The sequence below is a fragment of the Ctenopharyngodon idella genome, chromosome 3 (genome assembly GCF_019924925.1).
Source record: "Ctenopharyngodon idella isolate HZGC_01 chromosome 3, HZGC01, whole genome shotgun sequence".
In the NCBI taxonomy this organism is placed as follows: Eukaryota; Metazoa; Chordata; class Actinopteri; order Cypriniformes; family Xenocyprididae; genus Ctenopharyngodon; species Ctenopharyngodon idella.
Genome location: NC_067222.1, coordinates 35,193,490 through 35,208,828, shown reverse-complemented (window position 1 = coordinate 35,208,828; position 15,339 = coordinate 35,193,490). Strand labels below are relative to the sequence as shown.

Sequence of the window (15,339 nt, the reverse complement as noted above, 5' to 3'; positions counted from 1 at the left end):
GCAAGCATTAGACACTAAAGGTCAATCTCTATAACCTTTCTTTCTGTCAATCTTATGGGAGGATAATGAAAGAAAAGTGGTTTTAAAACAGAAGTCTTGATGCGTTCATCACTCTTGTCAAATTAAAGGTCATTTTAAACAACAAGGGGAATGTTTTTTAAATGGTTAATGAATCAGAGCACTGGGAAATTCCATTTCCCAAATGACGGCCTGTAAATCGAGCAGCAGGTCCCTATGGACTAGCTTTATCGTGGTGATAATGGCTGAATGCATGAGTGACAAGTGAGAAAAGAGACAGGATTCCTCACCCTGCCATGACAATGAAGAAGTCCAGGCGGTTCCATGTGTCACCAAGGTAACACTTTGATCCAAAAATCCCCAGGGCTATCATTTTAATGACCATCTCCACAGCAAAGAAGGCGAAGATACAGTCATCAAATGCCTGTGGACAAAAACCACATTCATTTCTATCATATAGAAGGACAGACATTTTACGTACTGTAGGAGGCAGAACATGAGATGGGGGAAAACAATTATATTTCAAAATAATTTTTCCTCCCATCTATTTTTCTTTCCCATCACCATATCCCTTTAGGGGCCTCTGTACAGGCGAAGAACTACAAAAGTGCCTATATAAATTTGGGCACTATTTGAGAGCATTTTACAAGGAGAGAGTGAGAAGATCCGCTATGATTCATGATGTGTAGTATTTTCAGCTTTGGCCTCAGCCGACCCGATCTCCTAAATCCTGCTGATGCTGATGTCAGACTCTTCTGGACATAAAAATTTCCCACAGTACCATATACGTACACAACCCCGCTCACTGGTGGGAGCGTGGGCAGGATTACAGAGAATTACAAAACTAAAGAAGCAAAATGCTTCAGTCTGATATCTGGCAAAGGTTCCAATGACCCCTAAACCTGTGCGTGCCACAAAACATGGGCTAAACGCCAACTCTATGGTGGGACAGTCCTAAAAACAGACATTGGACACAAAAATAATAAAATAAACAAATAAAATAAAGGGTAACGAATCATTTTAAGACTAATGGAAACAAAAAGAAAAAATGAATTCTGATGTATAGTGGCCCCCAAAATTATTTTGGACATATAATCCACACCAGTGTTATTTTAGTATCATACTAAAGTATCATTAGTATTATATTGTAGTTTTTATTAATATAATATAATTTTTATCTTTATATTTTTGTTATAATTTTGTTTTGCATTTTTGTTATTTCAATTATTATTTTTTTTTTTAAATGTCTATATAGTTTTTGATCATTTTATTTCAGTTTTAGTTATTTTAGTACATATAGTTAAACTAGATGTTTATGTTAATGTTGCCTTGCCAACTGTCTGAAATAAAATAAGTTATATTTTTTATATTTTAATAAAAGACAAAAATGTATTTTTATTGCTTTAGTATTAGTTTATTAGCTATACCCTGATGCACACACACACCCACACACACACACACACACACACACACACAAATGCCATGAATGTTCAAATGATGAAAAATATGGATAAATTGATTAAAGACAAAAAGTTAAACATGGACCATGTTAGTGGAACATGTAATGAACCATGACTGTTATTCTAGGAACTTCATACATCCACTAAAAATCACCTCGAAACTAGTTTGATTTGAAATAATGGCTCAGAAAAGTGAAGCTAGTTCTGAGAAAAGCTCTTGCGACATTTGATTGCAGAGGCCATTTGGTTTGATGCTATTTTATGCAATTTAATATCTACAGTTTAAAGCATCTCAAATCTTTTACAGAATGATATTTGAAGGAACATTATCCTATTATGAGCTATCAGAGTCCATCTCTCATAGCATAATGGAGCGAGACTTACCTGTAAGACGATACACCACTCAGACTGGCACTTGAGGTCCTCACATGGCTGGAACATGCCCAGAGTCACACAGTTCAAGAGAATCACCAGCATGCTCACATGCTCAAACCATGTGCACAAGAGTCAAGGGAATACATCACAGAGGTTTCTGGATTGTGTTCAGACAATTGCAAAGAAATATATAGACAGTACATAGACAGTAAACACCAATATTGATTTTGTTGATCCCATACTTAGAGGAAATGAGTTTAACAAACCGGAGCAAACAACACTACGGATTTGCAAAAAAATTCAAGGACGTTATTGCAAAATGTTCCTTCCTTCTGATTGAATTTTAATTAAACTTCTAAAGCATGATTAAAAAGTGCAAAGCCTATTATTTACAGATGAAATAAATTAAGTTTAACATTTTTTTCTTTTTTAATTTTAGTTATTTGGTTTCCTCAAGGCCGAAACACAAACACGGGGATAAAATTAAATTAAAATAAATTAAAATTAGTTAAAGGTCTGGATGTGTCTTAAAAGTTTAACAAACCATAGGCACTTATGAAATTAAATGGGAAAAGCCAAAACATGTTAAAAAAAAAAATCTGCATGTATATTTAGAAATCAATGTTACACATGACCGTTCAAAGTTTTGGGGTGGGTAAGATTTTTGAAAAAAGATTCAAATGCTCATCAAGTCCATATTTATTTGTTCAAAAATACATTAAAATTGTAAAATAAAGAACAGTATTATTGTGGGGAAAAAAAAAAACATTTGTATTGTAAAATATTATTACAATTTAAAATAACTGTGTTCTATTTGAATATATTTTAAAATGTAATTTCTTTCTGTAATGGCAAAGCATCATTACTCCAGTCTTCAGTGTCACATGATCCTTCATAAATCACTCTAAAATGCTGATTATAAATGTGTTTTGATCAATTTAATGCATCCTTGCTGAATTAAAGTATTCATTTATTTAAAAAAAAATATTTACTGACCCCAAACTTTTGAACATGTGTTTAAAGGGTTGACATGCAGAGGAATTACAGTAAAACATTTCCATTGTTTTATCACCAGTGGAGAACTAACGCGAAATACATCAATAAACTATACAGCCATAGCAGCCATATCAAAGATCCAAGCAGGCATAAAATGTTCTTCTCACTGCTTATCTGCTGAAATATTTAGTGAGTGCTATAGAAACAGGGTTATGTCTGTTTCAGCTGCACAACTATTGGTTCCACTGCTGTCTGAGATGTCAGATGTCATAAGAACCTTCAGTGACGAGGTCGAAACAAGCTGCTGCTGCTGTCACCAAGCATGACCTATCAGCACCTCCATTGGCGCTGTCCACTACACTGAAGATCATGACCAACGTGTCCATCATTACCAGCGGCCGTCACACATCTACGCACACCAAAAATCAGCACCAACACCACCCACAGGCCCCTGCGGATCCTGATGTTCTCGAGACAATTTCTGATCATCTGGCTCTATTCATACACAATCTTTAAAACATCCGAGCTTAAACCCTCCAAGGACACAATCAGCTTTCTTAGGGTTGAAATGACAAGGGCTTCGCAACTCATGTTTTATGCAGGTCTGTTCATCTAAATGGGGCAAATGATGGGCACTTGCTATGCAATACACAAATGAGAAATTTGAATAGTGCTCATTTCCATAAGCCATCACAGAGCTTTGGATTGTGGGTATCATAACGTCGTGTTCCCTCACAATGACTGAAATCAGGTGCTGATGATGAACCCTGAGGATTTTCAAGTCACCGTGCCTCTGTCGGAGCTTCACAAACAACAGAAAAGGTCTAAAGAAAAAAGAACGAAAAGAAAAAAAATCGTAAGGATTTCTATTCAGCTGGCACACAATGAAGAAAATTAGAATTGGACATGATTTCCCAAGATAAACAGTGGCTGCCCAGGGAGCCGTGGTAAATCAGGATGTAGAGTATTTTGATTAGTGTTTCTTAGATGCTGGACCAGAGATCACGTCTCAGTCATGCTTCCAAGCAGATCCAGGTCCCAAATCCCACTTCATAACTTGCTCAAAGATGGTTACGCTCTCCAGGGAAAAGCAGGAAATTGAGTGGACTTTAATAAGCCATGCCAGAGGTTAAGAGACCTGAAGGGCACACAGAGCGGTTAGGGTCATGGTGAAAGACACGCTATAATTCCCACTCACAGAGTACAGTCTGAGTGCCTTAAATTGATAATCAGTCACTTCATAAATAATGGTCTATATTCTGTTGAAATGAACTGGCCAAGTTTACCAGCTCTACGGTCCGTCCATCCCCTTAAAAGGTAAATGGAAATGCATTACTGCTAAAATAAGATTTTTCCAACCACCAGTCGAGGCAAATCAAGGGAGGAGGCAAAATGTCATGGAAACCCAACCATTGTGAAGATGGTTTTCTTCTTTCTGCTCCTTTATTATTCCACCATTCTTCCTCCTTTTCTACTATTCTTCCCCCTTTATTACTATTCTTGTAATTATTCACTGACAAGATGCTACAATAAATACATTGCTTCATAATACTTTGCACTAGTGTTAATTTCGTTAACGAAATCTGACGAAAAATGTTCGTCAAAGTTTTTTCCCCTGACTAAGACGAGACAATGATGAGACGATAAAAAGGCCATTAAACGATAACTGTGACTATATAAACATGCAATATTGCTGATGAAAAAAGACGAGACTAAAATGTAGTTAAAAGAATGAAAACTTTTTTATTTTTGTTGAAAAAATTGGAGCCAAAACATTTCAGACTGCTGTGTTTGCAGTTTCCAGATATCAAGAGCTCAAATCCCCCAATCAGAGCTTTTCTGTTAACCGGTTACATGCTCTGCTTTTTGCTTTATGCAATCTGGCAACCATTCGCATGCGCTCGCTGCGGAGGCGCCATGATCTGAAAACACCGACGGTACTGTACAAGTTCAGCGATCTCCATTTGAGGTATACTGCTTAAGTGAAAGTGTCGTTCAGCCAGTCTGTGTTCTGTCATGGATCTCGACTGTATTGTTTGTGATTGTGGTTGCTGATTGTACTTGCGCCACCTCTGTGTGGCAATATGTATGGCCTTTTTTTGCCGTTGTTTTAATAGAGAAACATTAATGCAACTTGAAATTACTATTAGGAATTTCTCTGTTACAATATTTGAGAGTAGGTTTTTATTTTACCAGTTTTCATAATGTAGACAGGGCAAGTGTATATTTAAAGTCTTTGGTATTTATTTAGTTTAGGCTATAATTGATAGGCTTTAATAAATCTGTACACTAGAGGTAAAATAAACCATGCATATGAATCAATATTCTGTTGATTTGTGCTTATTGGTGAAAGAGCAACTTCTGAGGAAATGTAAAAAATAAATTTCCCAAACGACAACAATCATTGTAATTAAAATTGAGCAAAATTTTTTTTTTTTTTTTAGCATTTTAACCATTATACAGTATGACGAAAATATGACGAAAATCTGCAAGAAATAGAAAGTTCAAAAGAACAGCATTTATTTGACTTGGAATTGTTCTTTACTGTCATTTTTTACTGACCCCAAACTTTTGAACACTATTGTACATCAGGAACATGACTTGCTACTTGATAGTCTGTCTGTATCAGGGGAGGGACTTATTCTAGAGAGAATCTGATTCGTCAAAAGTCTGTGTAATGCAGGATGAGTCTTCAATAGTCTTTCTTATCCATTATCCCTGTAGTAAAATATTAAGTGTGTATGTGATAAAAGCCATTTTTAGCAATTGATTTAAATGTTATTGTGAATGATAACACTCTTCTATAGGATTTGTCTCTTCCCACATACAGCAATACGATTTCATTGTCTGTATTCTGAGTGAGTTTAAAATCAGTTTGGTTGATAATTGTTCATCTTGTTCATGACATGATACATTGCCATATACAAACACTTCCCCTGCACAATGTGAATTTTAGCAGCAAGAACTGATTCCTTGTCAAAACGGATCTTTTATTTTTACAATCAACAGATCTCATATGTGACGAGATTTTCCAAAGCTATGGGTATTAGGGAATCAGCAGGATGAACGCCTACTAGCGTCCAACAATACAGCGACCTGGTGACCTGCAGTGATGAAAATCGCTGTCAGTGCGAACGGTGCATTACATTCATTTTATTCGTTCTCTACACAGCAAAAACACAGAAAACTTGGCTCATCTGAGTGTTTTTTCACCCGAAGCCTCCAGTTATTGTCTTCAGATAGCTCTAGCAATGGGGCTTATAGCAGTAATTTACTGGGCTTTCTGCAACATCACAGAAAAGTTGCACGACTTTGATGGCTAGATGGAATGGTGTTTGTGCAAGAGATTTTCTGTCCTTGAAGAACTCATCCTGCCAACTAAGTGGGACACAGCCACAGCAGACTGGTTCTTTTATCACGCTCTCTTGTGAACATCTGCCATATGGCTGCGTTGCAAAATGTGTCTGTGTGTTAGAACAAACCTTCAGCATCTCTTTTCTGAGGAAGCTGCAGCTACCGCCCTAATTGAAACCCACTAACATGCAAATGCATGACTCACTGGAAAACTATTGAGTTTGGAAATCACACTTTAAGCCTAAATCCCTGTTATTCTAGCAGTTGGCATCGTGTCGCTGAATAAATAAGGCATTTAGTTGGCAATTAAAGCAATAGTAATAAGACATAATTAACAGAGGTGTTCATTTACACATTCTAGGTGCTAATGTGGGTTTTTGGCACTGCTGTTCAGATTATCAGCAGCAGCTCCTTTGTTTTTTTTTCTCTGATATCTGCCTATATTATAACAGCATGACAGTTTGTCAAAAATATATACAAAGGATTGTTATGAGTTTTTTTTAAAAGTATATGTGTAATTTTTGCTTCATTTTTGATTTCTCCCAGTGAACTGAAACTTTTGAATCAGTTGACTAAAAAGATTTATTCTGACTTATTCACTGATTCGTTCACTGAATTTTTCTACAGACTACATCATTGCCCCAGTAGGTGGCAATAAGCAAGAATATTTAGGGCCCTATTTTAACGATCTAAGCGCATGGTGTAAAGTGCACGGCACAAGTGCACTTAGGGCATGTCCGAATCCACTTCTGCTAGTTTAAGGACAGGAAAAATGGTTGCCGTGCCTGGTGCATGGTATAAAAGGATTCCCTTAATGAGTAATGGGTGTGTTTTGGGCGCAACGTGCTATAAACCAATCAGACTCTCATCTCCTATTCCCTTTAAAAGCCAGTTGCGCTTGCGTCATGGCAGATTCGCTATTTCCATGGCGGAATTTGCAAGCGGAAAAACTGAACGCTTCTCTAGTGAGGAAACGGATCTGCTGGAAAAGCCGGATTCCACCAAAGCATTTTTATCTTTATGAATACAATACTAATCTTTTACATTGTAATCCTTTTATTTTTAATATTTGGCATGTTTGTGTGCTGCTGCGCATCCCTGTGTGTGTAATAAGCAGAATGTCGGCACGTTGTGCACCGCATATAGGTGCATATTACTAACGCGCTCTTTAAATAACAAAACAAATACTGCACCATTGACTTTAGACCAGGTTTCAGTTGGTCAATGGTGCAGTCTATTTCAGTTGCCTTAAAATAGTAACCCGCCAACAATGCGCCTGAACACACCTCGTTTTCAGACCAGCACGCCCATGGGCCCATGCCCATGGGCGCACAAATGGGCGCAAATGCATTCGCTATTTAAACAACGTGATAACTGCATCGGGCTGAAATTAGCAAAAAACACTTGCATCGTGCCTGGCGCCGCATTTCGCCAGGTATATGATGGGGCCCTTAGTCTTTTTGTCTCATGTGTTTTTACAAGTGACATTTTAGCAACATATAAAATATTCTGTGTGTATTTTTGTTGAGTAAAATTAAATGCATTTTCAGTCAGTCTAAATTTGATAAATATGATAAGAAAACACTGACTAAACAGATTTATTCATAACAGAAACCCCTTTTGCTCAAACAAAAAGTTTGAGTTTTCATAATCAGAAAAGTTGTTTTCATAATGCCACAGTAATGGGAAATCATCAATGGGAATGACTGACGTACAGAAAACACATTATACACTTCCTTTTTAATAAATTCAAATATCCTTACATTTTAAAGCTTAAAGCGCGGCTTCCTTTTTCTGTGAAACCCTTCAAAATGATAAATGGGCTTTCTCTGAGCGCTGGTTTCACCTTTACTTGGCAGCATCATGACTCTGAGAAACAGAAGCTGGAAGTCTCACTACTCACTGTCACTGCTAACAATTGGATTATTTGCTTGTTGCTAGCTTAGGAGAAAAGGATTAATGAAGCCATCACATTGATTAAGCCAAGAGGACCATCACAGCCTGCCACCTAGACTAATGGACACCACTGGCACGAGGGTGACCGGGTTCTTCCGAGTCAGCCAACTCATCACAATGCAAGTGGAGATGCAGTGCTCCCCTCTGCTGTGCGTTCATTAGCAGAGAGCAAATTCAATCAAGGCAGTCTGTAATAACATTCTCCAGTAGGGTCAGAGGGTCCAAACCCCAGGGACAGACACAACATCGTTGGGTACTTCCTGTTATGCAGTACCTTTTGAACTCTGTGAGTTCAAAAGGTACCAGCATATTCATATGCTGGTGCTGTAATTCAAGGAAGTACTTACTAGTATATACCAGACTTACCAGACAAAAATATTGTCTGGTTAAGCTTAAGCACTTATATGGCAGATGCTGGAAAAAACACCGCGAGTGTCACACGTGCTTCAGTATGTGTAGTAAACATATTCGCGCGTCTGCGCCAGAGACACGCAGAACATGCAGGATTCATATTCAGTTTGTCTTCTTGCAGTTTAATATTCACAGACACTAGTCCATATCGCAATTTTATGTAACTGTGCCCCTACTTTTGATTTATTCATCCAAAATTTGACAAATTCCATGACATTCCACGTCATACAGTAAACTGGATTCCGTTTATGAATGGATTCCGCGATTCTGTCCATGTTTTCTGCATCGCGGAAATCATAGGGCCCTGAATATGGGTACAGATAGTTTGCTTTTATTTCTTTGGTTCAGACAGACAGCAAATCATAAATTAACTTAATGCCTTCTGACTTCTAAGGCATGGCCCTTTCACAAACAGGCCTTTGTAGTGCCATGTTAATCTATACTCTATGACTCTTGACACGCCTCGGTCTCCGTAGAGTTGTGATACGTCATATTCACGTAGCAGCAGTCACAGTGGTGATGAGAGAATGCGCTTGGAAAACAGTTTAGAGAGAAGAAATCAATCTATATTTAAAAATATTGTCACAAATTATTGGTCACTTTCTAAATAATAAAAGTTTTGCGCATCTACTAATAATTATATATTAATAAATCGGTTTTTACAGATGCAGTTATGTTAGAACCAATGCATCGCGATACAAATGCCAACTTGTAGCTGATGCACACTTTTTTTAAATCGATGCATCGCACCGTTAACTTTTAAACCGATGCACCGATGCAAATTGGTGAATCTTACCATCCCTAATATATATATATTGGCACCCTTAGTAAATTTTAACAAAGAAGCCTGTGAAAATAAATTTGCACTGTTTATCCTTTTCAGGTCAGGGGACTGGGAATTTTGTGCTCAGTAACACATTTTTATGTTGATTTTGCTGTTTGTTTTGGATCATTGTCCTGATGGAAGATCCAACCATGGTCCATTATAAGATTTCTAGCAGGTTTTATCTTTTGGTATTTGATAGAATCCATGATGCCATGTATCTGTATAGGATGTCCAGGACCTCCAGCAAGAAAATAGACCCACAACATTAAAGATCCAGCTGTATATTTAATCATTCACATTGGGTACTTTTTATCCCTGTGTGCGCCAAACCCATCTGCTGGGTTTGCTGCCAAAAATCTCTTTTTTTAGTTTCATCAATTCCATAGAAGCCGGTCCTGTTTGAAGTTCCAGTCGTGTCTGAAAACTGAATATGCTGGATGTTGTCTTTGGGTGAGAGCAGAGGATTTTTTTTTAAATCCTCCCAAACAACTTGTACAACAATATATATATATATATATATATTCAGGCTTTCTGACCCCAAGACTCTCTGCAATTCTCCAGCTGTGATCCTTGGAGGGTCTTTGGCCACTCAAACTCTCCTCCTCACCGTGCATTAAGACAATATAGACACACGTCCTCTTCCAGGAAGATTCGTAACACTTTCTGTTGATTGGAACTTCTTAATTATTGCCCTGATGGTGGAAATGGGAATTTTAAATGCTTTAGCTTTTTTCTTACAGCCACTTTTTATTTTGTGAAGCTCAACAATCTTTTGCTGCACATCAGAACTATATTCTTTGGTTTTACCCATTGTGATGAATGATTACGGGAATTTGGCCTTTGTGTTTCCTCATGTTTATAAGTCATGGCTGGAGTTTCATGTTTCTACACTCACCCTGGTGTACTCAAAAATGTAAATATGAATGGGAATACACTTCAGAGATATTTTACTCATAAGAATTTCTAAGGGTCCCAATAATTGTGGCCAATGTGTTTTGGAGAAAAACATTTATTTCATAATGTGATTTTCCCCCCACTTTCAATTGTTTTACTTCAGTGAAAGGTTAGATTTTTTTAAATTATTTTTTTAAATGATAAACAATGCAAATTTATTTTTACAGTCGTCTCTGATCATATTTACCAAGGGTGCCGATAATTCTGACCTTGACTGTACAATATAAGATATAAAAATGCACAGCATAGTAGGAACAACCCTGTTACTCTTAGATGGTAAGAGATCAGTAGAAAAACTAATAGGAGAAACTGTAATGCTCAATTATGGCAGATGTAGGAATGGAAGTCCCAACATTCCCATATATGCTATTGAAATGCAATCTTGAAAAACAGTTTTGGAGATTTCAGTCTTTCTCCTATTCAAGCAGATAGGAACTGTACATCTTTATGTACATATATGGATTACCTACATAGACAAAATGCTACCCAGGCCATTAGCAAGATGGCCGTTGAATGAAATGACATGCCTTAAAGGGACTCTGAGCAGACTTTAATGGAGATGGTAAATCCCATGCCTTAAAAACACTGATTCAGCATACTATTTATGAACTATGACACTATAATGATAGGAGGGAATAAGTCCTGGCCTTGAAATACAATAAAGCTTCCCTGCTTCAGTGGGATGTATCAGGCTGTGATAGTGTAAGCGGCTTCTTAGAAATAACATAATCTCATTCTCATTTCCTGTGCTCTCCATTCACCACCACTTAACGTCATTAATCCTTTACATTAAATACTGATGAAGGTCTGACCTCTTTTATTATCCGTTTCTCCAGCGGTGGAATTAGCCGAAAGCCAGATGCCATCATTAACCAGTATCAACCAGTACAGAAATTCATTCCTGGTCTAGTCCTTTCAACAGGGAGTATGATAAAATACCAGATTCCACAAGCTGAGTGGCTTTTAATGATCATGGACCTGGATAAGTAAAAGGTTTATAGAATGCAGTTGCAAGAGACGAGGCATTTATCACTGTCAGGTGGCTGAATTCCCACAACAGATCCAGCAGATCTGAGAACCGCACCAGGCCAGCTGTACTGCTAGAAAACCTGCTGATCACATCCAAACCATCATCATTCCTCTTAGTCTCCACAACATGCTGCTAAATACTTTCATCCACAGGAACAATAAGGTGAAATGGTCCCGGGAGCAAAGACAAACTCAAATTATCAATCCCTAGTGAACCAGAATCCGCGGATGCATTTATGTGCAGAAAATAGAGGTCACAGTGTTTGACTGACAGGCAAAGTCACTCTAACATAGTAAAGTGACACAAAAACTCAAGTTTCTTAAATTGCATTGCTACAGCTTGAATAGCACCGAGGTCATTAGGTCAATTCATGCATTATTCCTTAAATGCAATGTTAATATAAATAGAACAAGAAGATTAAAGTGCTTGCAATATTTTTGTAAACTTGCTTTATTTATACAAATAATATATAAAAACAAAATATCTTCCAATTAACGGGCACATCTGTTTTGCATTTTCACGTGTAGGTTTTTTAAAAACTTTACAGGAACTTTTAAAAATGCATTACAAATTTGCCCAATGCTGCCCACTACACACTTTTTAAAATGGCCGTCCACAGGGTGTATAAATTACGAAGCCTGGCAACTCTTTTGAAAATGTCTTTAACTAAATAAAAGACTTTCCTATATGGACAAAAACAGATCAATTACCACAGCGCACATGCATTCTCGCAATAACATTTTTGGTCTTTAAAAATCAATTACTGAGGCTCTTATCCAGCACTACAATATCAGATTACAAAATAAATAAATAAAAAACATGACATGAGGTCTACTCAAAGTTTGCACAAAAACATGCTCACAGAAGTGCTTTTAGCCCAACAAGGAGGACAATTAGCACTTTTTTGTTTCTCTGAAGAAGCTTGCAATTTTATATCTTAAACATTTAACTCAGAGCAGTGGAAGAATGCTCACATCTTTTATGGTAAAGCATTCAGATGAATGCAGCATACATCTGAGAGAAAGGTTCACATTTCTCATTTTTCCAATAGAGAATTGAAATCGTTACGTGGAATGCTGAAGCTATCATGACGTTCCCTTTGGGCATGTGCTGCTCTACACCTATATACATCATGTGTGGATTCACATCAGTGAGAATGATCTAGAGACCAGGCCAAGGTGAAAGTCAAAGCGCTGATCGCACATGTGACGTGTGCAAGAGCCCTGGGCTATCCAGGAATAGTGAAGCATCTGGAATTATAGCAGACCCCCGAGTCGACCGCTGGCTTTGCTAGCGTGCCGGTCGTCCTCTCCGTTAAACCTACGTCTGTTTACAGAGGACGTACAGCGGCAATTAAACAAGCCCCGTGTGGTGCCCCTCCACTGTGTCCTTGAGCTGAGATGCCGTTTATTTCAGCTGAACCACTGCAGCTGCTGCCAGCTGTGTGCTTAATAATCTGGAGTATTACACCCCTGCCAAACGGGAGAAGAAACAGACACAATGGTGACTTTAAATAAAAGGTTATTGAATGTTTCCAATCTTCAAACTTCATGGAGACTGCAAGTGGACAGCAGTGGGAGTTTAGCACACAAGTACAATTACAAGATAACAAATAACATTTGGGGCTGATTAGAAATTTAAATCTTTTTGAAAAAAGTCTCTTTTTATCAGCAAAGCTGCATTTGTTTGATCAAAATACAGTAAAAACTCAACATTGTAAAAATGTTGAGTATGTTGACAAAATGTGTATCACTATACTACAGTATATTACACTTATGTAACTACTAAGCTGACAAAAAGTGTTTTTTCTCTCATGCCTTACACACTGGCATGTGTGCTACCTAAAAAATAGGTGCATGATGGCCCTTTTTGTGCACGAAATTAAAAAGGCTATCAGGAACAGAGATAACAGAGACAGCCAACATTGATTGCACTGATTAGATTGCTTATGAAAAATCTCTCCAACGACACCATTGTATAGTTTTCTGGTTGCTTGGTAACAGCAGGAACAGCCGTTGACTGGGACAGGCCATCTGCGGTGTGACACACCAACAGAGAAATGATTTATACAGGAACAGAGAGTGGAATCACAGACTGACACTTTATCATTAAAGTCCTAGATAGGCATCTGAGATCCATCCCACCCAGACTACTACCACTTGAAAGAGTGAGAAGCTGCAGTGCTGTTGTTTTATGTCTTCTGTCCAAGACCACTTTATTGCAGAAATGCATATCACTGACATTGATTGACAGCAGTTGATGTATAACATAAAAACTGTAAGCAGATGCTGTGAGCCAAAAAACAACAGTACTACTAACATTTAAAAAAGGAAATCCCCAGAAATTATTAAATAAGCATTCACTTTCACTGATATAAGCTAACTGAAATATACATTCACTTGCAATCCTTTTAAAAAGCACTTACCTAATCTCGCTCTAATGTGGTTATAGTAACAAAATCCAAAAAAACTTTTCTGACTCAATCTCCTTTTTAATAAACATATAAAGCATTTGGATCCAGTTCTTATTTTTAAAAAAAATCTATTAATGCTTTTATTATTTTACTACCTTCCTTTTAGAAAGTGTACTGTGGGTATAGTCACATGTTAAATTAACATTTATCTTGTCAATTCCAGGTTTAAACAGCTAGATTAGTTCAGTTATTATGTCACGGTGAGCTATTTGTAAAATAGAATCTCTGTTCGAACTTGTTAAAGAGCAAATTCGACGATCTATTTGAATTCAACCCAATTCAACATTCTAAGGGCCCTATTTTAACGATCTAAGCGCATGGTTTAAAGTGCACGGCACAAGTGCACTTAGGGCGTGTCTGAATTCATTTTTGCTATAGTTTAAGAACGGGAAAAATGGTCGGTGTGTCCGGCGCATGGAGTAACGGGTGTGTTTTGGGCGCAACGTGCAATAAACCACTCAGAGTCTCATCTCCCATTAACTTTAAAAGCCAGGTGCGCTCACGCTATGGCAGATTCGCTATTTACATGGCAGAATTTGTAAGCGGAAAAACTGAATGCTTCTCTAGCGAGGAAACGGATCTGCTCGTGCACAAGGTTAAAGCGCACAAGCAGACCATTGGGGGTTGGGGGTCTAATGCTATTTCATGCATTCTGACTTATTTATCTCATGCTAAACATGGCCAAAGTTTCAAAAAACGAGTTGGATGTATAACAGAGTATTTCTGTGCCAAAAATACTCTTCAGATTTCTCACAAACTTCAGACAGTTTTTTATGTATGGTAATACTTATTTATTATTATTTATTATGTAATAAAGGACGGAATACCTTGTATGGGCACTTCTCCTGGAAGAGCGTGCGCACACACATCGACCAGAGCGAGAGAGCATGAGCACGCCCATCAACATGCTTCGTTTGGGTTACGGAAGTCGTCGGCAGCAGTGCACAGGACTTGCTCGAGAAAGATTTGTCACTTTGTTTTTAGCCCACGAAATCAACAATGAAGTGTGTTTTTGGTTGTGAGGAAAAGATAACCTTGCTTCCCAAAGAACCCAGTGTTAAGTAGAGCTGAGAGATTTGTGCTCACGCATTACATTGAAGCGCTCTCGATATTTGTCATTAAAATAACCATAGAAACCGCTCTAAATTAACTATCAAAATAAGGATAAAGTCATGTCTGATAGTTGCAATCACTTTTTAATTGGTTAAAATGAATGGAGAATATCTCATGTTTTTCTGTGGCTGCTCAAGCCCTCAGGATCGGCGCTTATGGTTTTATAAACAAGGCCCAGCTCTACGCTGGATTTACAGATCGTTTGAAATGGAAAGATGGAGCGGTCACAGCGATAATGATCGCAGTCATGAGTCGGAACCGCAGGTGGTAAACTGCATAAAATGTTTGTTTTGTAGGCAACAGGCGCCTCAGTGCATATAATGTAAACAACACGAACGTAGTGAATTCATAAATGAATTATTCATCATTCACT

At 37.7% G+C, this 15,339-nt stretch overlaps 1 protein-coding gene across 3 annotated transcripts in view; it reads right to left on the bottom strand.

The window, feature by feature from the left end:
- Nucleotides 1-15,339, bottom strand: part of cacna1ha (calcium channel, voltage-dependent, T type, alpha 1H subunit a) — a 104,566-nt gene that overhangs the window by 49,579 nt on the left and 39,648 nt on the right. For all 3 annotated transcript variants that reach the window (XM_051886670.1, XM_051886668.1, XM_051886669.1), the window contains exons 3-4: nt 1,863-1,975; nt 309-442 (exon numbers count right to left, since the gene is read on the bottom strand). In XM_051886670.1, the coding sequence (XP_051742630.1) occupies nt 309-442; nt 1,863-1,975 (247 nt within the window). The remainder of the gene's footprint in view (nt 1-308; nt 443-1,862; nt 1,976-15,339) is intronic.